The sequence below is a fragment of the Mesocricetus auratus genome, unplaced genomic scaffold (genome assembly GCF_017639785.1).
Source record: "Mesocricetus auratus isolate SY011 unplaced genomic scaffold, BCM_Maur_2.0 Super-Scaffold_100008, whole genome shotgun sequence".
NCBI lineage: Eukaryota > Metazoa > Chordata > Mammalia > Rodentia > Cricetidae > Mesocricetus > Mesocricetus auratus.
The window spans coordinates 64,675,600-64,701,207 of NW_024429192.1; the positions used below are offsets into that span (position 1 = coordinate 64,675,600).

Consider the following 25,608-nt stretch of genomic DNA (forward strand, 5'->3'; position numbering starts at 1 on the left):
AGCATACAAGCCCTTCTGATTGTCTCTTACTGTTTCTGGGAAAGCCCTCCATTTTTATTGCATGTCAGTGTACACATGAACACACTCTCTTTCCAAATAAGTATGCCTCCATCCGGTTCCCTTCTGTCTCGCATTTTTATTAACTTTATAACTATATCCTCCACACACTCCTCTTCCCTCCATTCTTTGCTGAATTATGGCTGCTGCAATCCCATGCAATATTTCCTTCATAATATTTCCTTCATTACAAATAATGTAACCCCCCCATCTCTCACTCTCTGAGAACCTAGAGTGTCTCTAACGAGCTTATTTTATGTTGGACTCATTTATAAGCATATTCTGGCCTTCTTAGGCTGGTAAAATCTCAGAAGTCTGTGGCTACTCCTGACTCATTTCTGCCTTTGTTACAGGGAAGTCAGTGTATCTAAACTTAGCTTCTGGGACAAACTGAGTCAAATGAAACTATTCCTTCTAATGGGAAAAATAATCTATATGGTTTGTGGCTTCTGTCTGGTCTGGAGGCGAACATATATTCCTTCTCATTTGGAGGTAGTTTATTTAGGGAAAGGAATGAAAAGAAGAATAGAGTCCATTTTTAGAGAAACCGAATAATTCGCATACTTACTAGAATAGTTTTTTTTTTGCAATTGAAAGGGGGTACTATTAATAATTTTGCTGGAAGAGCAGAAATAAACACAGGAAAAAGAAGACTAAGTCCTCTCAATTCATCTGTGGCAGAAACCACAGCTATTGGAGAGAGCCATGGGCAGAGAGTACACTAGTTGAATGAGCCCTGAGAAACAGTTCATTTCTATCATTCCAAATGTTACAGTGAAGTAGAACTGGCAGCCAATGTATAGTGCAAGAAATGCAATTTTCTGCTTCCATGCAGTCCATGGCTGAGTCATTTATCCTCCCCAAGAGCTCTCACAGAGGGTTCCGATTACAGACTACTCAGAGCCCATCCCAGATTTGCCATGGCCACTGTGTCGACACACTCTGCTCTCAGGACCATGGTCCTTGCTTAGCCGCTCTAATGTTTCTAACTCTGTATCCTAATGGTGCCATCCTTTCTATTCCACTGAACTGCATACATGACAGCTCTGGGTACACCAGCCAGCACTCAAGTCCTGTGCCTTCTCTGTTTTGTCACTTTCCCTAAAATCTTCACTCCCCCCTGTAAATCTAGGATTCAGACAGTTATGTGTGTCTATCCAAGTTCAACTGCATCCTACCTATACATCTGGATTTTCCTGATCCTCTTATGAGGGATTTTACTTCTCCTCTGATACTTTGCATATTGCTCACATTTCCACAGCACATTAAAAACCTCTATCGCCACTATTTTATTGTGCTTTTGAAATTATATTCTTAAGGGAATAGAGATGAGATGAACTTTGAATCAACTCTTTCTTTAACATTTCAAGTCATTGTGTTTTAAACCCCAAACACCCTGCCCTATTGGAGACTCTTTAGAAGGACTATTAAAGTTAGCACTGGACAATGACAGATAACTCTGTGCCCATCACCCACCTTTTCATCAGATATCAAAGGAGGGAGAGTAGTCCACTAGGTTTAGAAAACATTGCCGTCTTCAAAAAAGTAAAGCCCTTATATCAATTATGAAAAGACTTGAAAAAAAAACCCTGAGTTCTCTTGATAATCTGTGCTGTCTCTTCTTACTGATATAAAATAAAAAGTGAGAAATACATAAAACCAAAGGGAAAGTTGACATTGAGAGCCATAAGAAAAGGTATTTTTAACCTATATTCTTCGTTCCTAAGCCATCAAACGCACATCAAAGAAAGCTAGAGTACATTCATTGCGGCATATTTCTTAGCCCTTTCACTCAAATCCTCCTCCGTAAACAAACTCTCAATGGCCACAGAGGCATACTTCCTTAGCAGGGCTGGGTGCAGAATTTATTCTAAATCCTCTCCGTTCAAATCTGAGTACATTTGTAGCCAATTTGTGTTCAAGAGATGAATGTATTCTGATGAAAGATCAGCCAGTACTGTTTTGGCTGTGGATAACATCCATTCAGACTTCAACCCACCCCACGCCCGCGTTGAGGATCATTGCTCTTCTAAAAAACAACCAAACCAAACATGCTTCCCCTTATCTAGATAAAGGATAAGAGTTTCATTATCAGCCAATCTGTTTTCCAACAGTAGTGAGGAGGTATGATCTACGGTCTGCCATCTGAGATCTCTTTCTCCCAGTCCCTTCTGGGCTTGAGGGCACCCAATTGGAAAACAGGTAATGCAAGGCAGTGCTCCCTTGTAGAGAGTGAATACAGCCTGGCTGACACCCGAATCCAGTGTGCTGCTGATGCCTGCTGCACAGCATGGGAACCCTTAGGACTACCATCTTTTAACGGGGAAGAGCGTTCTCTCCCATTTAAAACAACCAGCAGAAACAGGAAAGAGATAGGAAACGTATGCTGAGACCATGCAGGCCCTGAGGCCAGCTGAGTGAGCAGTAACCTGGCCTGAGGGGGCCCTCATTCCTGCTGCAGTACTTTCGCCAAAGCTTTGAGTGAGTGTTTCATGGAAAACTCTCTGGATAGCTACTCTGTATCCTCTTCAGAGTGCACCCATCTGCCCTATGGAGCTCCCGATAAAAATATTAGTAAATGGCATGCGATCATACATATGGAGCACTCCCAAATACAATCAACTCTGAGTAGGAAAATGGAAGTTGTGAATCTTGGATTCTGGTTAGTATCAATCAAAGTGTCCCTCTCCCTCACCAAAAAACAACACAAAGGATGTTTTTAGAAAAGATCCCTTTCTAAAATAGAGTGTCTCTCTTCTCTGTCTCCCCCTCTCTCATACTACATACACACTCTCCTCCCCCTCCACATATACTCAGATGCACACACACACACACACACACACACACACGCACGCACACACTCAGATGCCAAGGCAGTGCAGTGGAATGTGGTACCAGTCTAGCATTTGTGTTTGTTGTTTTTGTTTTTGTGGTGGTGGTGTTTTAGAAAGTAGAGCTTAATCTCTGAAGAAATTCCGGTCTTGTGACACTTTTTATCTGAGTCTGGCATGGTCTAAGGCTCGGCCCTCGATCCCAGCACTTGCCTGTTACTTCTCCGTTGTCACACAAGGGAGGAACTTTAAGCCCTCTGCCTGTCACATCTTGCCCATATCCTCCTCCCTTCCGGACCCTTTCCTGTTCATTAGTTGCTTCCCCCAAGCCAGCTTTATTGGAGGGAAACAACTGGAAAGTTAACACAGTGTACAGAGAGCATACTGCTATTTTATTATTTGTGAGTTATCAATTTAAACAGTAAGGAAACTATTTTAAGTCAGAGAGTACATTAAAGTTATCAAATAATTCTCACTAGATATTCTACTCTTTTTGTATCCCCAATCCCTCCAATTTTAACACTTCTTGCTATTTCTGTATTGATGGGTATTGGTACACAGGAATACCAACGTGCCATATCTTTTGTATTAAATTCCATATTTGCAGAACCATGTGAACCCAAATATTCCATGTACTTCTATGGAACAGTGTACTTATAGACAGCACAGAGATATTAAAGAGAATCCTACACAAACAAGGGAGCCAGTCCCAACAGATCCCAGTCATGAAGTTCCCACATAATACACACACTGGAAGAATATGGAAGCTAATGAAGCAAGCATGGGAAATGAAGGAAGAGAGAAGTTCAGCCATGTTCTCTTGTAGCTATTTTCTGTGTAGCTCAGTAGCATTCCAGCAGCCGGCACAGCCACCTCAGGAACCCTTACCATTCTTCTGTCTAGCATTCCAAAAACCCTAACTCTGTTTAGAGGAATTTCCTTCATAATGAGCCTGCCATATTTTCGCATAAAGCATCAGTGCTTCTACAAAAGTCTATCTTCCCACAGAGACACATACACTATTGTCATGGGGTTTATAAAATCGTCTTTCTTTTCTGACACTGCCGTTTCCTTAAAACAACCATTTCCTTTAACTTGACACCAGGCTTCTAATTTCCTCACCCATATCTCAGAACTAACTTGACTTTCTTCTTTCGCATTTGCCCACAGATAGCTAGTTCTTGGACACCTCAGAAACACCAGGCAAAACAGCCCACAAACAAAGGTGAAGTCAGACTGACAGAGCGATCGCTTCTTAGTTATTAAAACCGAGCAACATCAGACCCAGTGGAAACAGCAAGCAACTCTTACAAGTTACGGGCTCTTCTTTAAATTGTTTGCCAACACTTTAAGCTACCTTTCAATATTAAAGCAAAACGAGAAACTCAAGTTTCTCTAGCAAGGACAAGCAAGACTGCATGTCTGTTTTAAAGGAAAGCGGGCACTTCCTTTTCCTCCTTGAGATAACTTGATATTTCCCCTGTTATATTTGCACAGCCCATGTGTCTAGACAACAGCGTGGTCAGCAACAGCGCTGGTCCTGCTTTGTCGCCCTTTGCTTCAATTCCTCTCCTGGTCTGTGCTGACTGCGGTGCATTTTGTTTTGACTCTTAAAAAGGCTTGATTCCTGCACCCCAGTCTCCGTTTTCCAGGCAGTTACCTGCAAGCATTCTCATCGGAAATTCTGAACTCTCTTTTCCAACAGCCTGTCTCTGGACCCTCCCCCCCTCAATCTGATTAGTGTCAACAAACCGCTGCCTCTTCCCAGGGAATGTAAACTAATATTGTTGTTAGGCCTCTGGACCTCAGGAAACTTCCTCAGAGCCCTCCAGTCTCATCAGACTCTAACTTCCCCTTCATTCTTGTGTCTTGTGATTTAATTCCCTAAGACAAACTAAGGATATGACTGGACAGGAGCAGAGAATCACCAAGTCCTTAAAATTGAGAATGTCTGAATGTTCACATTCACGTACACACGCATAAATGGTTAACAGCGCACGGATCTGCAGTAACTTATCTACCCATCCACAGCAAACTTCTAAGTGAGACCACACAGTGTGGACAGTACTCCAGGATCTTCACATTTAAATGAGTTTCCAGACTGATACACGTAGAAATGATAGCTTTAAACACACCTACTTTAAACAAATATATTTGCTTTGGAGAACTGAGCCAAACAGTTAATATACAATCAATTAATTTGTCTCACTGGGACATTAGCTCCCATCAATATTCCTAGCAGAATGTGCTCTACTCCAACTGTCAGTTCTTATAAAAAAGTGACTTTACATAATCCTGAATATTGTATTTCTTCAAATACATAATGTCACCCAGGAATTTCTGTCTTCCCCTTTTGCTCCTAATGTTTCATCTGATACTCAAAGAAAATAAAAGACAATCTTACGGCACTATAGAAAACATTAATGAAGAAAGGAAGATTCCTACATAAGACCTGCAGACACATTACATTGGGTCACTAGGACCACGACCAGTGAAGTTTTGATTTTAAAGAATAAGAAGAGAAGAAAACCATGTCTATGCAGAATGCTAAAATCTAAAAACCTTACCTCACTAAATTGAGTCTGGGCATTGTTTTCCAGGTACAACATGTTAGCAGTAAGACTGGTCAAGGCTGCTCTTCTCTCTTCTGCTTCCAGGGTTTTGGCAGCCCCCCCACCCCCTCTGAGCCTTTCACCTCGAATCTTCTGAGAAGATAACAGAACTCAGGTGCCTCTCCCTTTCTCTCTCTGTACATACTTTAAGGTTCCCTAATATATACCCAACTATAGGCGTGAGGGGCGGGACTCTTCACTTTACCTGTCCAATCCATCAGCTTCCACCTGGGCTCCTCCACTCCAATGGAGGGAAGCCTCTCCCATCTCATTAAGTAGTTAGAATTCCTTATCACCAATCTTTTAAAGAAAAGGGGAAAAAAAAAGACACAGGAGACAGACAGGTAAAACTTTCCCTGTCTCTTTCATAAGAAAGTGCACTCTGTCCCCAAAACAAAACAAAACTCTCCCTCCAACAAGCCTACAACCCCCACCACCCCCACCACCCCCATTACCCCCACCACCCCCACCACGACATGCAGAAGGCAAGGCATTGCACAAAGTTGTAACTGCACTTTGCAGTTGAGAACAGAAGTCTGGGAAACTTTTGGAAGGCTTCTTCTTTTTTCTTTTCTTTTCTCTCTCTCTCTTTTTCTAAACTACATTTGGGATTTTTAAGAATGATTACACAAAGTTAGGAAGTAGGGAAAATTGCATGTATAATTTCTCAGCATAAAACTCAAAAGGGTGCTGTCTGATAACCCAAGTGTTCAATATATTTTCATCATACATAAAACAGAGGTCTATATCAAACAATGCCAGCATAAATTACTTGATTTTCCAGAATGTATTTCAGTAAGCAGTTAAAACCATCAGTCACACTAAACTTATAAAAACAATCACCCATGTTAGGTACAGTAAGTAGAATCCCTGGGAAATGTACCCAAGATCCCCAAACCCTCCTCTATTTGTGTATTTCTTTCTACCGTGCTCTGCTCTGTCATTATTACCCAGGGCTTGAAATTCAGCTAGCCTTATATCTGAAGACTCACCTCACCTGGAACAGAATCACAGTTCTCTCTACTGTTCCTAAAATTATAACTGGCTAAGATTACTAAGAATAGATACTATATTTTTTTCTAAAATTTAGGAGATTTGAAAAAAATCAGAAAAAATCTAGAAGTCATAATAGATATCTGTTAAAATGTCAGAATTAAATTTTACACTTTAATATGTTCATGAATTCGGATTTGCCTTGTGTTCATTTCTCTTTTGCATTCCCAGGCTTCATTTAGGGAAAGGATGGGTCATTGGAATAAAGGCTATTTTAGGCACCAATGACTGACTGTTAATAATTTAGGTTTTTTTCTTTAAAAAAAATCTCCTGTTACACAATTTAATCTCAAATATTCAAGAATATAAGATTTTAGAAACTACAAAATTATCTCCCACAAAACATTCACCTCTTTACCTAGTTACTAGGAGGCATTGCTTTGCTTACTAATGTAAGTTAACCCACCAGAAAGTCGGTGGAGGGCTTACGAGGACAGCAGACTCATTCTGCTTCACATCTTCCCATTTACTACCACTGACAGGCTAAGGGGCAGTATAAAACCCTGACAGTCCCAGGTACGTTTTTAAAAGCAGGTGTTGGGCACAGCCCCACTTGGAATGGGATCTCCCAAGAACTGCAAGCCCAACCAGGGAATTTCACTGAGCCTCATCCAATCCTGGTAGAATTTTGCTTGAGAATCACTGAATTAAAGTAAATCTGTTACTACATTAATTTTTATACTAATTTGAGAGGGCAGCCATTTGGGTCCCTTAACTGAGCTGTCAATTACGCAGAATCAAGGGGAAAAACCAACTTCTTTAACGAAGTTTGAAGATTCCCAGCAGCATTTGGAGATGAATTGTCTTATTCTTTCTGCATGCCAATCCACAAAAACATAACAGTCTGCGGCCTCAGTCGGACGTCAACCAAGACTCTAGACAGAAATCGAAGAACTGTATGCCATGACTGTTTGAGAACTTTGGGCAGTTGAGGAAAGGAGCCTGACAGGGAGTTTGGAGACAAGAGCTGTGTTCCCAGTTCTGGCTTTAGCAACCTCCATGCCCCAGGGGCAAGTTACTCAACCAGTCTAGATTCAGATTCCTCCTTTGGGAAAAGACCAAGTGGCAGAGCTCAGGATTCCTAAAGACCTTTACAGGAAGGGAAGTCTGTGTCAGCCCAGGATTAAGGGAACTGCTAAGGAGATTTCTCTCATTTTGTTTTGATAGCTATAGCTATCCCTTAGTGTGTTCATTTCTGTATTGTACAAATGATGTAGTTAAGCCATATAGGTACTTAAACATTTAAAGGGCATAGAAGCAATGTATTGGGAACCAAAATGTATGTTTTGGTTTGTTTATTTATTTACTTTAGGATATTCCCATGAAGAAAAATTAGCTAACTGTCCATATCAATTTGAACTTGACATAAACGTATTCATAAGAGTGTTAATTAAAGTATATCTGATAATGTTTGCTTTCAGAATTAGCTTCCTGGAAGTAAGAACCATGTACTTCATCAAGCTGGAGGTTATGGAGCAGTAAGAGTTCCCTGCATTCTGCTTTCTCTGGGATCTCAACGGTTCCAGGAGATTTCAACCCAGGCTACATAGGGTTGAATAAGGAATAGCAAGGCATGTGAAGACCTCTAGAAAATGCCACATAGAAGCCTCCTTTGTGCATAAACAGCAAATGCATCCTATGGGTGGGGGTTAGTGCAGCAGAAGGGTAAAACAAAGAAAGGCTCTGTGGAGTTTAGTTTAGTCAGGCACACAATAGAGGTCCCTATCAAGAAAGTCTTTTTTTTTTTTTTTACTTAAAAGAGAAACGAGGTTAGAAGCCAAGACTATGAATACTTGGGATTATTTATTTACCAAAGTAAACCAAAAATAGATGACTTGTTTTTATACCAATGATTAAGACTCTAAGAAAGAACGTGTATTTTGTTCTAAGTTTACTAATCTCTGTATGTCTTAACCAAAGGTAGCTGCCTGGGTGAGGCAACAAAAGAAATAGCAGTCTTCTCTCTCCTGGCTCCTGGAGTCCTCATCATTTCTTCACCTTTCCTAGAGGGGATGATGAGTGCCCCTGTAACAACTATTTTAAAAGAAATTCTAGCCCATCAAAATCTGACCCAAGCTTCATCTTCCCCACACTCAGCATGAGACCCTATCCAGTCACTTCTATCTCACTTCTTCATTTAATGTCCTCTCATCTCTTTACCTTATCCCTGTTAACCTGTATTCTGTGTTCATCTGATACAAACACTTGTTTCTTTTACCACTATCTTCAGGGGACTTCTCTAATTTCCTAATTAAAATAAAATCTTTTTTTACTTTTTAAGACAGGGTTTCTCTGTGTGATAGCCCTGGCTGTCCTGGAACTCACTTTGTAGACCAGCCTGGCCTCGAACTCACAGAGATCCTCCTGCCTCTGCCTCACCATTGCTGGGATTAAAGGCATACGCCACCACCATCTGGCAAAGCAGAATCTTACATTATATGAAGTCAATAAAGCAGTTGTAAAATTCTACTGTTCAATAAAAAGAGGCATACTCCTCCACTAGACTATACATTTTTTGAAGTTAGAATGTTTTTCTATTCCTTTCACATTTAGTGTCTAAACAGTGTTTCAAACAATTTCAGTCTATAAGAACAAGAGAGTTGAACAGGGAATCTTTTCCAAAGCTTATTATGAAATAAACACTTATTTCATGGAATACCTTTCCCATAAGAATCAAAGCACTGTACTTCATTAAAATAAAGAGGAAAAATAATGACTCCAATCTAAGCTCAGCATCTCAAATCCTTAATAATCATTTGTGGAAAGGGAAACTTGCCAGCTTGATAAACCTGTAATAGTCCAAAAAGGTTGGGGTTTTTAGAGCATGGGGGAAGCTAAGAGCTGTGGGGACTTTCCGAGCTGCTGCAAACAGAATCAGCTACATCTTTAAATGTCAGCTAGCATCCAAATTAAAGGGTAACTGGCAGAGCACAGAGTAACTTTTCAAACTCTGATCTTCTCTCAGCTAAGTGATTTCCTTCCCCCTGGGTCCCACACAGGTGACAAGAACGAGCATTTGTAGAAGCTACTGAGGTCACCAGATCAACTTTCTCTTTAGTCTAAAACTGCATTCAAAATCACGATACAAGATCACATCCATTGGAGTGTCACCAGTTATGTTCTGACAGATGGGGATGCCTTCTAAGCAGGGAGGGGAAGGGGACTCTGAGCAAATCTGAGATTTGTATTCAAGATAGAAGATGTTATGTAAATGTTATTGGAAAAGGTAAAATAGACAACATTCAGTCTCTGTCTCTGTCTCTCTATCTCTTTTGCTCTCTGACTACCTGTCTTTGAACCTTTTATGGGTACTCTTCAAAGTATTTTACACACATGAAACATTTAGTTCTCATGAAAAATGATGAAGTACATTAGCGCTGCTTCACAAATGAAGACATTGAGCCACACAGAAGGATGAGAGTGGGAATCTATACATTTTAACCCCAAATATGAATTCTGCAGCTTCATATTTCCTCCCACCCTCTCTTAACCAACAGCCAAGGCCATGTCCACAGCAGCCTGCAGCTCATTCAGCCGACAGCCCACCTGTGATTATATTAATAGCAGGAGTTTCACCACATCACATACCTGCTTTCAGATAATGCTCGGCTCTGAAGATCTCAAAGCAACCCAACTCAACAGATGTAGAAATTCAGAGATACAATCATCTTTCATATAATTTTTCATTATGATGGAAAATTACATTAAAGAGCAGTCTCATAATTAGAAGCAAAACTTAAAAGTTCTGGGTCTAGAGAGATGGCCCAGTGGTTAAGCAGTGACTGCTTTTCCAGAGGGCTAGAGTTCAATCCTGACTTCAACCTACATGGTGGCTCACAACCATCTGTAACTAGGCCCACTGGATACGATTTCCTCTTCTGCTGTGCAGACATGCATGCTGCCACTACAGCTAGATATGTTAAGTAAATAAACAAATTTTAGAAAAGAAAAGCTGAAAACTCCAAATTTTAAAAGCTAACTATAACCTGAATGGAGGAAGGCCATTATAGATTTAAAGAGAAATCGGGCACTAGGGAAATGTCCAGAGAGTCACAAGGATGACCCCAATTAAGAATCTCAGCAATAGTGGAGAGGCTACCTTAAATGCCCTTCCTCTATAATGAGATTGATGACTGACTACCTTAAATGCCATCCTAGAACCTTCACCTAGTAGCTGATGGAAGCAAAAGCAGAGATTCACAGTTAAACACTGAGCCAAACTCCTGGAATCCAGTTGTAGAGATGGAGGAGTGATGAGCAAAGGGGTCAAGACCATGCTGGGGAAACCCACAGAAACATCTGACCTGAGCTCATGAACCCCAGTCTGACAGCTAAGGAACAAACATAGCTCTGAAGTAGTTCAGAGGTCAAGGCAGTGTATGGGACCTCTGGCAGTGGAACCAGTATTTATCCCTAGTGCAGGGACTTTGGGAGCCTATTCCCTATGGAGGGATGCTCTCTCAGCCTATATACATGGGGGAGCACCTAGGCCCTGCCCCAAATAATGTGACAGACTTTGCTGACCCACATGGGAGGCCTCAACCTCCCTGGGGAGGGCATAGGAGTTGTGATGCGGGGTTGGTAGGGGGCATGGGAGGATGAGAGGAAGAAGGAACTAGAATTGGTATGTAAAATAAGAATTGGTATGTAAAATTTGTATTTAATTTAAATAAAAAGAAAAATGTCAACTATAAACATATCTCTCATAATTATGCTAAAAGTTGCATTCTCCCCAATTTACATATAGTGACAAAATTAACATAATAATATTACTTGTGTTAACTATCATCATAGTGTTATAACCATTCTTTTTGTAAATAATCACACAGTACTGGGTCAGATGGGTATGGTTTCACCATATTTTCCCAGAACATAGCACCAAATTCACAAGACTTACCATAATGGCATTGGGAGACATCCATTCTAACTTTAACAATGAAAATGGAAATTATAATTTTCTCAAGGATCATTTGCTTGCTTGTGAGACTATGTTTCACCATTCACTAGTCCTTTAGGTCTCACTGTTTCTTTATCTATTTGAAGTGAAGGCTGAGGTCAGGGTTATGTGCACACTTAGCCATGGACTTGTAACAGTCCTTCTCTTAGCTTTTGAGTTGCTGGGATTATAGGCCTGAGACACCAATTCAAGCATAAATTTCTCCTTCAGATGGTCTGTAAATAGCCCATGCTTGCCCAGTAACTCTGTCCTATTGGATCTGTAAGTTTTTATTATTTGTAATGATACTAACACTTACAAACTGATCAAATATTTCCAAGTTAGCCCTCTATTGATGAGATATAGGCATACGAATTTTGGTCATTTTATGAATCAAATGAATTCTTTGGAATTTAGAAAATTTGTGCTGCTTGTATATAGTATGCACATATTATTTTAAAATATATGAAATGGAGTACACAGAATAAAATGTAATCTATATATTCTAGAGGCGTTCCTTGTTAAAATTTTCATATATATTCAGCCAAAGGAACAAATCACACATAAGTATTTATGATTCATGAACTGTACATGTGATATTAAATTCTAAAGATATACTTTAATGCAATGAGCATTAATCAGTGTAATATGCTATAAAGTAAAATACAGCAACTTAAGTTGAATAATTCAATTAAGTGATAATACTCCATAGGTGGAAACACGGCTCAGCAGGTGAAGTGCATGATGTGAGAGCAGGAGGACTCGAAGGCCAAGTGCATTAGCATGTGCCTATAATCAGTTTCCTTACAGTGACATGGCAGGCAAGGTCCAGAGAATCTTTGAAAGATCACTTGGGTCAGCAATCCTCACTCACACAGCAATGAATAGCAAAGAAAAGATTGATAGCCAAGGTTATCCTCTGACTTCTGTGTCCTCGCTGTGGTATATGCACACCTACATACACAGGCATACATACACAAACACACTATTCAAAATGCTGATAGCTGCCACCCATTGTTCCCTAGTTCTTCAGACGGTGTAGCTTCTATTTAGACCATACTGTGGTTTGGATCTCATATGTTTCCCCCAAAGCTCACATATTGGAGGGCTACTTTGCAGCTGATGGTGCTATTCGGTGCCTGAAGCTTTAGCAGCAGACCTTAGTTAGAAAAAGTGGGTGCTGAAGGGTATAGTGAGACTCAGGTATTTCCTCTGACACTTGTTCAAGCTACTATGTCTTGTCTAAACACAGGACAAAAAAGAAACAGGGCCGACTGACCATAGACTGAAACCCTTGATACCATGATCTCAAGTAAACATTTTGTGTTTTAGTTATTCATATTGAGAATTTTGCAGGAATCTAATGCAATCTCACAATTCAAAAACTACAACATTAGCACTGGTACCTAATATTATTTAAAATACGTCTTAATATTTTAGTATACAACTTCACTATATAAGTAAGTAACTTCCTCATTTGGGTACCTGGCATTACTCATTAAAATAAACAGGCTCATCTCCATACCCAATGGTTTGACTTACAAATAACAGGTCTTCAAATCAACAGTTCACATCGAATACTGGTTATGTTTATTTAAGATTTTTGAACACTATCATCTTAAACATGAACATTTTATTCAATATTATATTTAATTTTCCTAACTAGCCCAGAACAGTAGTTTACATGATAAATTCTTCAAAAATAACTACCATTTCTATTTATTCATATACACAGTTTCATTCTTGGCTCCTAAACACCATCCACAAAACCTTTCAATGGCTTAAGCTTCAATAGTCTGATGAATAACTGTTATCTCTGCCCTTGGCCCTTCTGATCTACTGCCACAATGTCCCCAGGGCTACCACCACACTAAGTGCCCTAGGCAGGAAGGGTTAGTACTCTACAGTAAGAATCAGAAACGGTGGCTGGAGAAATGGCTCAGTGGTTAAGAGCACTTACTGCCCTTCCAAAGGACCCGGGTTCAATTCCCAGCACCCACATGGCAGCTCACAACTGTCTGCAACTCCAGTTCCAAAGAAGCCAACACCCTCATACAGGCAAACCAATGTACATGAAATGAAATAAATTTAAAAAAAAAAGAATCAGAAACATGGGTCTGGATCCTACATGACTTTAGGTTAGTCATTTTTAATGAGTAGGTTAGTCCCTTTTAATGAACAGAAGATGAACAAATATGCATTCCAGATTATTACAAGATATACCATGTTGCTTTCGACAATCTACTGAATTATACCTCAATGCAACACTATATCTTAATGTCTCCTTTCTAAAACAATAGAAAGATGACCCTTCTTGCCTGTAATGACTATGCACAAAAGATCTCTTTCCCCAGAACCATAAGCATAGGATAGGGTTCTGACTTTTGTGACTACATCAAGTACAAGACTTCCCTTTCTGTACTTCAGTCTTCCAATCTGTTCTTTAGACTCTGTTGTCACGGTTTGGCCTTTGATGTGACTGTGATCCCAGACTTTTAGGAATTCACATTCGTCTATTTGACATGATATAAACTTAACTATTGATAAAAACAGACAACATCCCTGTGAACCACTTGTCCCTCCTGGAACTACTCTCAGAAGGGCTGTTAGAGCAGTTGATTTTTATCCAGCTCAAAGCCTGGAGACTTCACACTTCACTATTATTTCCTCACATTATCTCTCCTTAGCTACAGGTAGGAGCAGAAGTTACAGCTTTAAGGAAACTTGAAAAATCCTGCCTGACTCTTACATACTACGTCACAGAACCTTTGATTCACAGTCCCTGCCCCTTGTGTCCACCTGTGCTCTGCTTTGGCCGCTTTGGACTGCACCAGCTCACGATACCAAGCATCTAACCCTAGTGCATATGAATGAGCTTGGTAAGTCTGCTTGCTCAGTGCTTTTCAGACTGCCTTTGGTATTGTCTGTCTGCTCCTTGATGAGCTCTAATTGAGTCCAGTGAGTGGGTAAGTCCTGGCACATTTCTCCAGTCACTAATTCTCTGTATAACCCTGATGGTTCACTCCCTTAGGACTTAAGTGTATAGTCATGGATGTTGCAGTCCAAATCAGTCTTTCACTAGAAAATGCACCCAAAACACCACGTCCAAAAGAAGAAAGTAGAAATACTCAGAGAAATGGCAACTGAAGCCCTAGTTGGATGCATAGCTTACACCTCTCCCATCTCTAACAGGCACTGAGGTCATTTGGGCATGGCAAACCATAGTATTTTCCAGAGCTGAGGACAAGCATGTGGTGGATATCCTTCCAGACACAAATGGCACCTGGCTTCCTCATTTCCATTTATGAGGGTTGAGCATGGGAAGGAGAACCTTGATCTAATATTAGATAAATACCATGTCTTCATGGTATAGTGTTGTCTTTCACAGAATCTGAACAAATTGAAGGATTTGCTATGTTCATTAAAGATCAACAAGGTTCATAACATCAGATTTGGAAGCAGCTCCTGGCATTGTTTTCATAAAGAAAGACCAATTTTTCACATTTGAAGAGGTTTTGATAATAATCTTCTGATAATTCTAGGTCTAGGATAGTTTCAACTGAGTACTTGTGGGAAAGCCGCTTTAACTGACAAAGAGGGGCATAGTAGCTTGCAGATATGAAATAATTGCCTTAGGATTTTATTTTATATTGTGCTTCACATATCACACACACACACACACACACACACACACACACACACACACACACACACACAGTGTTCACCATCTTTCAGCTAGCTCCAGAATTTTCTCCAAAAGGAAAACTCAAGTAAACCAGCACTCCTATAACATGTTACGTCCAGTGCACTCAACACTATCTGCCCCTTACAGGCGTGTTCTCTTATTCATCTTTCCTTATTTCCTCTAGCTAGTCAGTTGCTAATTTCTCACCATATTCTTTATAATGCATACTCATCTTAGAACCTTGTACTCATGTCTTGATGAATAAAGAGGCACTTAAGAGTAGTGGCCATGCCTCCTTCATTATTTCCTCTAGCTAGTCAGTTGCTAATTTCTCACAATATTCTTGATAATGCATACTCATCTTAGAACCTTGTACTCGTGTCTTGATGAATAAAGAGGCACTTAAGAGTAGTGGCCATGCCTCCTTCATTTCTGTATTTCCTGTAGCTTGAGGAGTGTGCAATCAGCTCGGCTAAAGAGAGGTCTGCTTGGGGAAGCAAGCCTGTTCTCCCTAGCTTTGGTTCTCAAATAAGAAAATACGCTTACAGAGGAATTAAATGTATAATGAAGTTCACACATAAATTACGCTTAGAGCTGAGCTCAGAACTCAGATTTTCTGGCTCCATCCCCACATACTCACTCTGTGTGGCACCAAGTGCTCATTACAGAAGAGATTAGTGTCTTGCACGTGTGCCAACAATGTGCAGGAATGCAGTCTCAGAAAAAGTAACTTTTTGTTTGCATGGTCTCCAAGGGAAAATGAGAGGTCCTATGGGCACAATGGACTTCCGTAGACTGTCAGTCCCTTTCAGCAATGTGCCCCCTGCTAAATATTGCTCTCCTGGGCTTTCTACTGTTACAAACACAGTAAATTGACTTATTTCCAGCTTCCCAGTCCTGATTCACAACTCGATTAAAAAGTGGTGCAACAATGTAGGTGTGCCTCTGAGTCTGGGTGGCAGAGCCAGATCTTCCAGGCTATGGAGGACGCTGTTTTGATTTTGTAAGAAAATATTATCTGTATCCATCATTAGCTGGAAAGTTCTGTCAGAAAGAATTTTTAAAAGACACAAGAGGAGTGATGCATCTGAAAACATATAGGCAATTTCTAGCAAAGACTGGAATTTTGTTCAGACTGACTCTTTCAGACAGCTACAGGAAAGTAGTTCAGTAGCACAGTGCATGCTTAGCACCTGTGAGGACACAGGTTCAATCCCCAGCATGGCAAATCCAACCAAACAGAAGTCTACCTAAGAATTATGAAATAATTTCCTTAAATGGAGTCTGGTCCAGGCGTGTTCAAATCATAGAAGGAAACAAGTGGAAAAGCCAGGATTCAACATGTGTATCTAAAAGACCACATGAGTGTTGCATGTGTGTGTTCATATATATACATACATACCTGCATGCATACATACATAAACACACATGCATGAACATACACACACAAATACAATCTTGCACACACACACAGTGGAACAGTGAATCTAAAACATGAAAGATAAAACAATATTAGGATCTGTGATATAGCACTTGCCTAGCATGCAAGGCCTTGGTTGTTATTCTTAGAACGAGAGAGAGAGAGAGAGAGAGAGGAGAGAGAGAGAGAGAGAGAGACAGAGAGAGAGAGAGACAGAGAGAGAGAGAGAGACAGAGAGAGAAGAGGAGGCAGAAAGAGAGACAGGGAGATAGAGAATAAGAAAGGTTGCAATTGGCTACGATTTGTAATTTAGTTGCTAAGTGACAACACTACTCACACTCTCATCTACTGCTTATGGTTTTGATCATTACTTTCTACACCTGGGGATTTTCATTTAGAAAGATTCTATATTGAATGGCAAAGCTTAAGTTATAATGTCCCAGAGTGGACTCAACAATATAGATGCTGTAGTCTGAGTTTGGAGGGTTATGCCAGAGTCAAGTCACTAATACTTCAGTCTGAGCATTCTTCCAAAACACATTCAGCATCTTCCCTTAGTTCTCCCAAATGTCCTTTTTATAACTTTTTATTTAGCAGCTGCAAGATGTTGTTAGTTGAGGTCAATAGCTTGGCACTCACATGAGTGAACTGGCATTGATGCACGATCCTCAGGCACCACACAAGCCAAGCTCCCTATTGATCGCCTCTGTGATTCCAGAATGGGGCAAGTCAAAATGCCATGGTTCTTCTAATGTGGGAAACTGCCAACCACAATCTTTTACTTCTGTTCCCTTGGCAATGGGACACAGACAAAAAGAAATGGAAGCCAAAATTTAAAGCCTGTTGATTTAATAGACCTTAACATCAAACCATACATCCATGGAAGAGGGTAGGCCTTAAAGGAGTATTACAGAGCATTAGCTAGAGACTGTTATTTCTTCCCAAACATACATTTGCACACATGCACATTGCCTTTCAGATGACACCTGAATATTTTATTGCACGTGGTCTATGACAAGATCAAAGCAACAACACAATACAGTGTTGGTCCAAAATCTTCCCCATTTAGTAGATGGGGAAGCATAAAGAGAGGGTGAGGATGGTAACCATTCTAGGTAAGCTGAAATAAATGTTAGCATCAAGTTATAAGCCACTGTGCCAGGTAACAGATGGTGGGGGGTCATTGATTCTCTGTGGGGGGCAGATAAAGAGGTGGACCTTTAATACTGAGAAGGACTTTCAAAGAAGAGAAGACATCCTCAAAGCAAAGCATCAGCACAGAGAAGAGAAAACTATAACATGTGTCAGAATAAGAAGGTGGAGTTGTTGAACCTGAGAACTCATGGACAGAGATGATCAGGAAGGCAGTACTGTAGAAAGACTGTGCTGGGCTTGAATTCTTTACATGTTACACATGAGATAACATTGCACTCCTAGAGACTTTATGGCTTAAAATGCCTGCAAGGAAACATGGGCTAGAGATGACATTTTCTTGCCCATGACTGCTTTTCTAACTCCTCATTTAATACAGAAAGTCTTCATGTGACTTGAGAATCTATCAAAAAGACCACATGATCTGAGAGCTTGTTGTCTGCCACTGCTATTGTCAAGATAAATAGCAATTCCTCATCTTCTTCTCACTGTCGACAAGGAAGTGGGCCAAGTCCACCCAACTGTCACAACAGCATTTGCCCTCTGACCCTCAGCAAACAAGTGTACAGGATGCCTTTCTGCACTGCTGGATGCTATGCCTTGTAAAGACTGACCTGTGTGCCCAATTATCGAGTTCAACTTCACCCCCCCACCCCTGCCCATCCCTAGGACTAACAGATACCTTTAGACCAGGCGCTGACAGATCTGTGGCCTTGAAAGAGGCTAACCCAGTGGAGAGTTGGTGACTTTATTCTAAGGGTAAATTTTAAGATCTAAACGATAATCCATTTCTTCATCTATACTCATCTGTGGAGGCAGGAGTAATGAGCAATTAGTAGTCCCTCAAATGCCCACTCACCAATGCTGTTTCCAATATTCTCTGGGACTCTAAAGGGATGTACTCACAATGATACTTCAGTACCTGTGATATCCTTTTTTTCCTCCAAGAAGAGTGTCAAGCCTAGGTACAACTGTGACTTTTTTTTTCTTCTCAAAGGCAAGGTGGAATTCCAAAGACAAAAGATGAGGGAAAAGGTTGAAAAGAAATGGCTGATAATGATGATTACAGTGAACCCAAATTTTGGTAAAGCAGGAACTAGATGTCACAGTAGTGAGGAATGTAGACAGCGCAACCAAGCTGTGGCATTTATAAGTGAACATTACAAAACTGAAGATGGAAAATCTTTGCTTGAAGTGCTGCAACTGTTGTGCTGGTGTCACAGGGCTTGTCTGAGTACTGTATCCCATAGGTGAAGAGTCACATCATCTGTGACATTAACTATGGGACCTAAGCATTTCCATATATGGTATTCCATATATTGTCAATGCTACCTCCCACAGCTCCTTCTCGTATATCCAACTCACTTGCTTTGGATTCTGCTGTAAAATTAGTTAAGATTTAATGGCCAGGAGAGTCTTCTACTGATTTCACTATCCCACAAGATACCTCTGGCTTTGGTGAAACATGTTTCTGTTCTAAGCATGGATCCTATAAAAGATATTTAAAGATAGAGAATTAGTAGTAAAAAAAATGGTGACAAGAGTCTTCAAAGAGTCAAAGATGTACCCAAGCATGTTGAAAGCCATTTATTATGAAGTCAGAAGAGGAATGTGGGGAAGACTTGGGAAGTAAAGTTGAGTCTGGATATGAACTAAATACATTGAATTCATGAATAAAAGTATGAGAGTAACCTTCTTTTCAAAAAATTGAAATGGAAAAGTAAAAATAATCTAGAATCAAAGAGCTCTATGAAATAAATGACAGAAAACAAGTAGAGGAACAGGATGACACATTAACACTAAGGTATCCAACTCTGTATTAGAACACATTTGTCATGGATTAGCATGAAAGAGCTTCGTTGAAATCTCGGTTCTGAAACTGTCTAGGTCTGTGATGGCAGAAAGTCTTTTTTTCTTACTAATTGAGAGGGGACACCACCATCTAAATCACCTCACTTAAAATAGAAATGTGAGTGTTGTCCAGGGAGATTATTTTACCACTTCTAAAGTAGAAAGAAAAATATAGAAGAGTAGAATTAGCAGTTATATATTGAAGTTTCCAAAACAGCAATGCATAAACTTGATGGCATCCTTGTTACATGCTTTTCCTGAGTACAAATTGGTCACAATTTCTTTAATATTTTCTTTGATCTCTCTGATGGACAATCCCCTCATAAAAGAATCTGGGGGCTGAAGATGTACCTCAAATGGCAGAGTGCCTGCCAAGTATGCAGGAGCCCTGAGTTCGATACCCAGCATTGCACAAACCAGATACAGCAGGGCATGCTGGAGTCCTATAGTCAGAAGGTGAAGTAGGAGGGTGAGAAATTCAAGGTCATCTTCAGCTACACAACATGTTTGTGATGAACTTGGGGACCCCGCTTCAAAAAATAATAATTTGGCTACAATGAACAATGACATACAAGCATTAAATATCCTGTCAAGTATGAAACCCTGTGCTCTATTTGTTTTTGTTTTGGGAATTTTCAGTTCTAGGGGTGGGCTTAGGGGTTCACATGTGCAAAGGAAACTCTCCACCTGAACCACAGCCTTGCCTCTGAAGTTTAGACTTTCAGGAAAATACTCATTAAAAGTCAACTGTTTGCGTTAAAACAAAACACGAGCATCTATCTACCTATGGGATGCTGTTTTATTATTATGCCACTTATTTGTTCATGTTAACTATTTATCTATACCTAGCGATATATGTTCTTTTCTCACTGTGTGTGCATGTGTATACATGTTCATGTATGGTGAATGTAATGCATGTGTATATGTTCATATGTATGTGGACCCTAGAGAAAAACCTCAGGAGCCATTCAATTTTAGGCAACATACACTTTTTTGTTTGAGAAAGGGTCTCTCACTGGCCTCAGGCTCACCAATTAGGCTACACTGGCTGTCTGGCAAGCACTGACCACAAGCACAGGCCGCCATCCATGTTGTTTTAGGTTCTGGGCCTCCAACTCAACTTTTTACACTTGCAGGACCAAACTTATTTGCTAAACCATCTCCCCAGCACATCATTTTTCTATGATTGGAGGATAAGCCAGATGACATTTTTTCCTACTTCCTTCCAAGAGAATTAGAAGGTAGAAGCTTCTAAATTGTAATTATGGAGTTAGAGGCCAGACTGTTGGGGAGGGTGAATCTGGTGACCTTTGTGATCTTCCCCAACCCAAAGATTTCTATAATTACACAGACACATGTGCATTGGCGCACGCACACACTCATGCACTCACTAACCAGAGTTAAAGGAGCAGAAAAATGCCATAAATGGACACGATTGCTAAACAGTATTTTTTTTAATGCCAGGGCCACTTGGTATTTATGTTCAGTGTCTTAATAGTCAGAAAACAACATAAGGAGGAAACTTAGCAATTCTCTACCAGCAAACAGGCCTGGCATAGTTCTCTAATTCTCCTGGGGGCTGACTTCTGCTTTGTGAGTCCTAGTCTAATATAAGGAAAGAACTATTGCTTTGGCAATGCATCCAGATTGTCGGAATTTCCAAGATGTATGAAATGAATAGACTCGGCATTGCTAACAGGGTCCACCAGCCATGCTAATACACTCCATTTAGCGTGGCTTCTCGCAGCTACAGTAGCTTGAAGCTGTCTGACAGCTTTACTGTCTGGGCTGACCTAAAATAAGATTTATGAGGAAAATTTTTGAGAAGTGATAAATGATTCTGACATAACCAGAAGGGATTAAATGAAACACAGGATGCCTTACTTGGTAGCACTGAGGTTTTCGTTTTTGGTTTTTTGTTTTGTTGTTTCAGAGTCAAACATTGTGAGAAAAGTGCATATAGAAAGCATTACATCAAGATCTAGATAACTTTCAGAGGTATTGTTTCATATACTAATAACTTAGCTTCCCAGAGGAAAAAAATGCTACCACTGGTAAGTCTTGGAACATTTTGTACTTATTTATCAAGGAGGGAAAACAGCCACAGAGCATAAAGCAGAGATCCAAACCCCCCTTACAGGCGGGGCCTTGGTATTTGATGGTACAGCAACCTTCAGCTGCTCAGATAAAAGACCCTGAGTAAAAACCCAAAGTATTATCTACTTATTACCCACTTATCTGCTTATTCTCCCCTTGAAGTCCACTTCTGTCTGCAGTATCAATCACTTCTCTGGCAGCCTGTCTTACTACAAAGGAAGGATCTGATGCTTTGCTTAGTCTTCTAGAAGAAGCAGACTATTGCAAAACTAATTCATTTTACCACAAAATCCATGAGATGAGATTGTCTGGGGGCTGGGCATAGAAGCAGACTATTATAACACAGTTCTTGAAAATGAAACAGAAATCCAATCTCCATTTCTATGAAACACAACAGTCTAGGCACTAAACTTGGCATTAAGTGAACACTAAATACATGAGAGGAAAAGTATTACAAATGACAAAAGAGAGCAACTATCCAATATTATCTTCAGAATGTTGGTGGTATGTCATTGGTATTATTGCTGAGATACAGGAGCATCAAGAAATAATACATAGACATACAACTTTAAAGGATAGACATATCTTATAGTCAGGAACCTGGGCTTCCGGAAAGCTCTTTCATTAACTGGTTGTGTGGTCTTAGGCTGGACCCTTCCTTTGCTGGGCTTCTGTTTCCTTAGTAAAAAGGTTTTGGCTGCCAGGTGATTGTCACCATCCATCCTGTCACTGACATTCTAGTGAGAGTGTTAGCTTATGTGACATGGCTTTCCAGTAAATTCAAAATAGGCATTCTGCTTGGGAAGATAAAAGTTCAGGCCAGGGACAAGAAGCAAATTAGTTGAATATCTCCATGAACTCTGCAACTCATTATAATAGTTTGTTTACCTAACTGTCTTCATTAGCTGCTCTTGCTTCATCAAAGGAATGTTTCCAGACCCTTACAATTAGACATGTATACAATAGCACTATCCATCACTGCCATACTCAGACAAACAGAGTTTCTGATATGCTATCTATCACTCCTACCAACGATGATAGTCCCACTAAAACTATTAGGCAGGCATGCAAATATTAAGGAGGAAATTATCTATAGGAAGAAAATAATAACTCCACAAACTTCCTGGATGTCCACTGGATCTGACCTGCTTCCCAGCACAATGCCTAGGCTTTCCACCATGGACAAGGGATCTTGCAAAGAAGTGAGATATTGGCCAAGCAAAGCTTTATGAAATTTTTGATTGTGCTGGTACTACTAAATATACCCAGCTCTTCTACCGAGGAGTCTCATACAGATATGTAATGTTATTTAAAAAATAGCAATCACATCAGTAATTACAGAGGTGAAAGTTTCACAACCAACCCACTCATCAATATCAAAAGTCTTTTGACCCTTTTTTCTTTCTCTGTTTCATTATTAATGCTGCCAGTATACATTATAGTATGGCACAATAGAAATACATTGAATTTTTGAAATTTTACTCTTTTAGGTTGGGGGATCCAGAACACCACCTATATTTTTTACTAATAGCACAGGTCTAAAGGATTATGGGTGTTTTTTGTTTAGTCATAAATACTAAAATAGACACTTAGTGGAGTTAAGTAGCTTTGAGAAACATTTTAAGTGAACAAAAAATCTCAAGATCGTCCTGGCTTGGTGGCACATGAGTACAGGACCTGCAAGTGAGCGTATGGGGGGGAGCATGAACCCAATTTAAGGCCAGCCTGGGCAATTTATCCACATTCAACCTCAAAATACAAAGTAAAATCTTTGCTGGGCTATGACTCAGTAGTAGACTATTTATCTAACGCACTTTGGGCCCTGTGTTTGATGCCCAGGGTTGGGGAAGGGTGTGGAAGAAAATAAATGGTGACTGTGCACTTAGACTGTACATAATATCAAAGACAATAATAGACATAAAAATAAGATTTAAAAATACCTACAGTGTTATACAAACAAAGACTCTGTTTTTATTAATAAATATCATTTAAAATCCTTTTTTGTAATTACTTTTGGTTCAAATAATAACATCTGACATCTTACATCATTTGTACAGTGGAAGTGAGTCACCAATTTCAAGAAGAAAACACTTGCAACATTAAATATTTCATCTTGCCTAACAATCTGTGGCCATGATGCCTTGGACTGGACTCTTTAAATTTGCATAAATTTAGAGAAAAAAGTGTTCTTCAAAAAGAAAAAAAAAGAACAGCCTCCTAGGCACAATGCCTTTGGATAAGGCCCCAAATGTGATACCTTCTGCTGCTTAGCTACATTACGAATGGTTTCATATCTGTCCAGGAAGCATTTTAAATGAGTGTCTACACATTCTGACTGCACAGAAAAGCAGCAAGTAGCATATGTGAATGGCACAACACCCACTGAGGTGGGCAAAAGCATCAGAGAAATCACATTTGCTCATTAAAACTCACATCGGGAGACTGGCGTAGTCGGAATACAATTTGGTAGAAGAGCACACGCTATCAGATGTGTGAGTCACTGGAATCAGGCCTCAACATTAAAAGTCAGAAGCAAAACAATAGCATAAACCCCAAACAAGGTGAGACATGGGGAAGATTTGAGTTGCACGGGTTTTCTGAAGGAGCTAACAAATTTTGCTAGAGATGAGCCCTCTAGCCCTAACCATTCATCGGACATTTGCTCAACATTGCTGGGTGCCAGACTTTGTAATTTTTCTGTGTTCCTGGAATTTCGTGCAATCTGCCTCAAACCATGAATCAGTCTGTGATTCATCACTGGAATACCATCAAATGGTGACAAATTTTCATCCTTTAAAAAAAGGTTTTCCGCCAAACTGAGTAATCACACTAGGTACGATTATTAGAAAAGAAAGCAACATTAAAATAAGGACATTTCATGTTCCTAATACGTTTGCACTGAATGCAAGGCCCAAACAGACTTTGAAGCAATGTAATTGCCCAAGTTAGGTCATTGGAGAACCTCCTGAAGTCCTTAATGTGTACAATTATTTAACAGTTTCAATCTTTGCATGATTCCTTTGCAGTGTATAGAAACTATCTATACATACATATTTATTTATACATACATATTTATTACAAAGACATTATTAGTATTATCTATATAATTATGAACAAAGAGTGGTTTTATTTAAGTGTCTTTCAATCAAGAGTAGGAAAAACAATAATAAAGATGCCCTTACAGTTACAGGACCCATGATCTCTCATCCAACCATACGGTAGGGCTCTGAATTATCACATATAAATCACAATAAAATGTCTATAAACGACTGCTAAAATATTTTACTGTTCAATATTCTCAAGTAAACTAATTAGTAATAAGCTTAATTAAAATATTTTACTTTCCTTTTAGTCAAAACTAACTTTCTACACTGTTATCCAACTTGATCATTGCATAGATTCAAAGATTTGGCAGATAATAGAACTCATGAAACTATGAAGATCAATGACTTTTAAAAATTCATTATTTGTCAAGTTGGGGAGATAGCTCAGTGGGAAAGGGCACTTATTGTGCAAGCAGAAGGACCCAAGTTCAAATAGCTGTATATACCTGTCATCCCAGCATTGAGAAGTGGGACAGGTGTATCCTAATAGCTCACTGGTTAGTCTGCCTAAGCAAACCCACGTTTAGCTAGCAAGAGACCCTGTTTCCATGCAATAAGGTACATAATGATAATATACACTCTGTGTCTTCTGCTGGACTCTTCATTCAGGCCCTCAGGCCCATAAGACTTATGTGCACACAATGTAAACACATACATGATACACACACACAAGGACATATTTGCATAAGCAGTCACAGGGTAAAAATAGTGAACACTTTTTACACACTTCTTAAGCCAAGTCACAATTCTCAGACCTTTATATATACATGTTTCAAATATGTCTCAACATATCAGTCCAAGAGAGAGTAC

General features: G+C 39.8%; 1 protein-coding gene across 7 annotated transcripts in view; it reads right to left on the reverse strand.

Annotated features, from left to right (window-relative positions):
* Tp63 (tumor protein p63) overlaps positions 1–25,608 on the reverse strand; it is a 199,673-nt gene that overhangs the window by 84,584 nt on the left and 89,481 nt on the right. Inside the window, exon 1 of one of the 7 annotated variants that reach the window (XM_021228090.2) lies at positions 5,456–5,619. The exons of the other annotated variants lie outside the window; for them this stretch is intronic. Coding sequence (XP_021083749.1) covers positions 5,456–5,497 — 42 coding nt within the window. The 5' untranslated portion in view covers positions 5,498–5,619. Of the gene's footprint in view, positions 1–5,455; positions 5,620–25,608 lie in introns of those variants that run through there. 7 annotated transcript variants of the gene reach the window in all.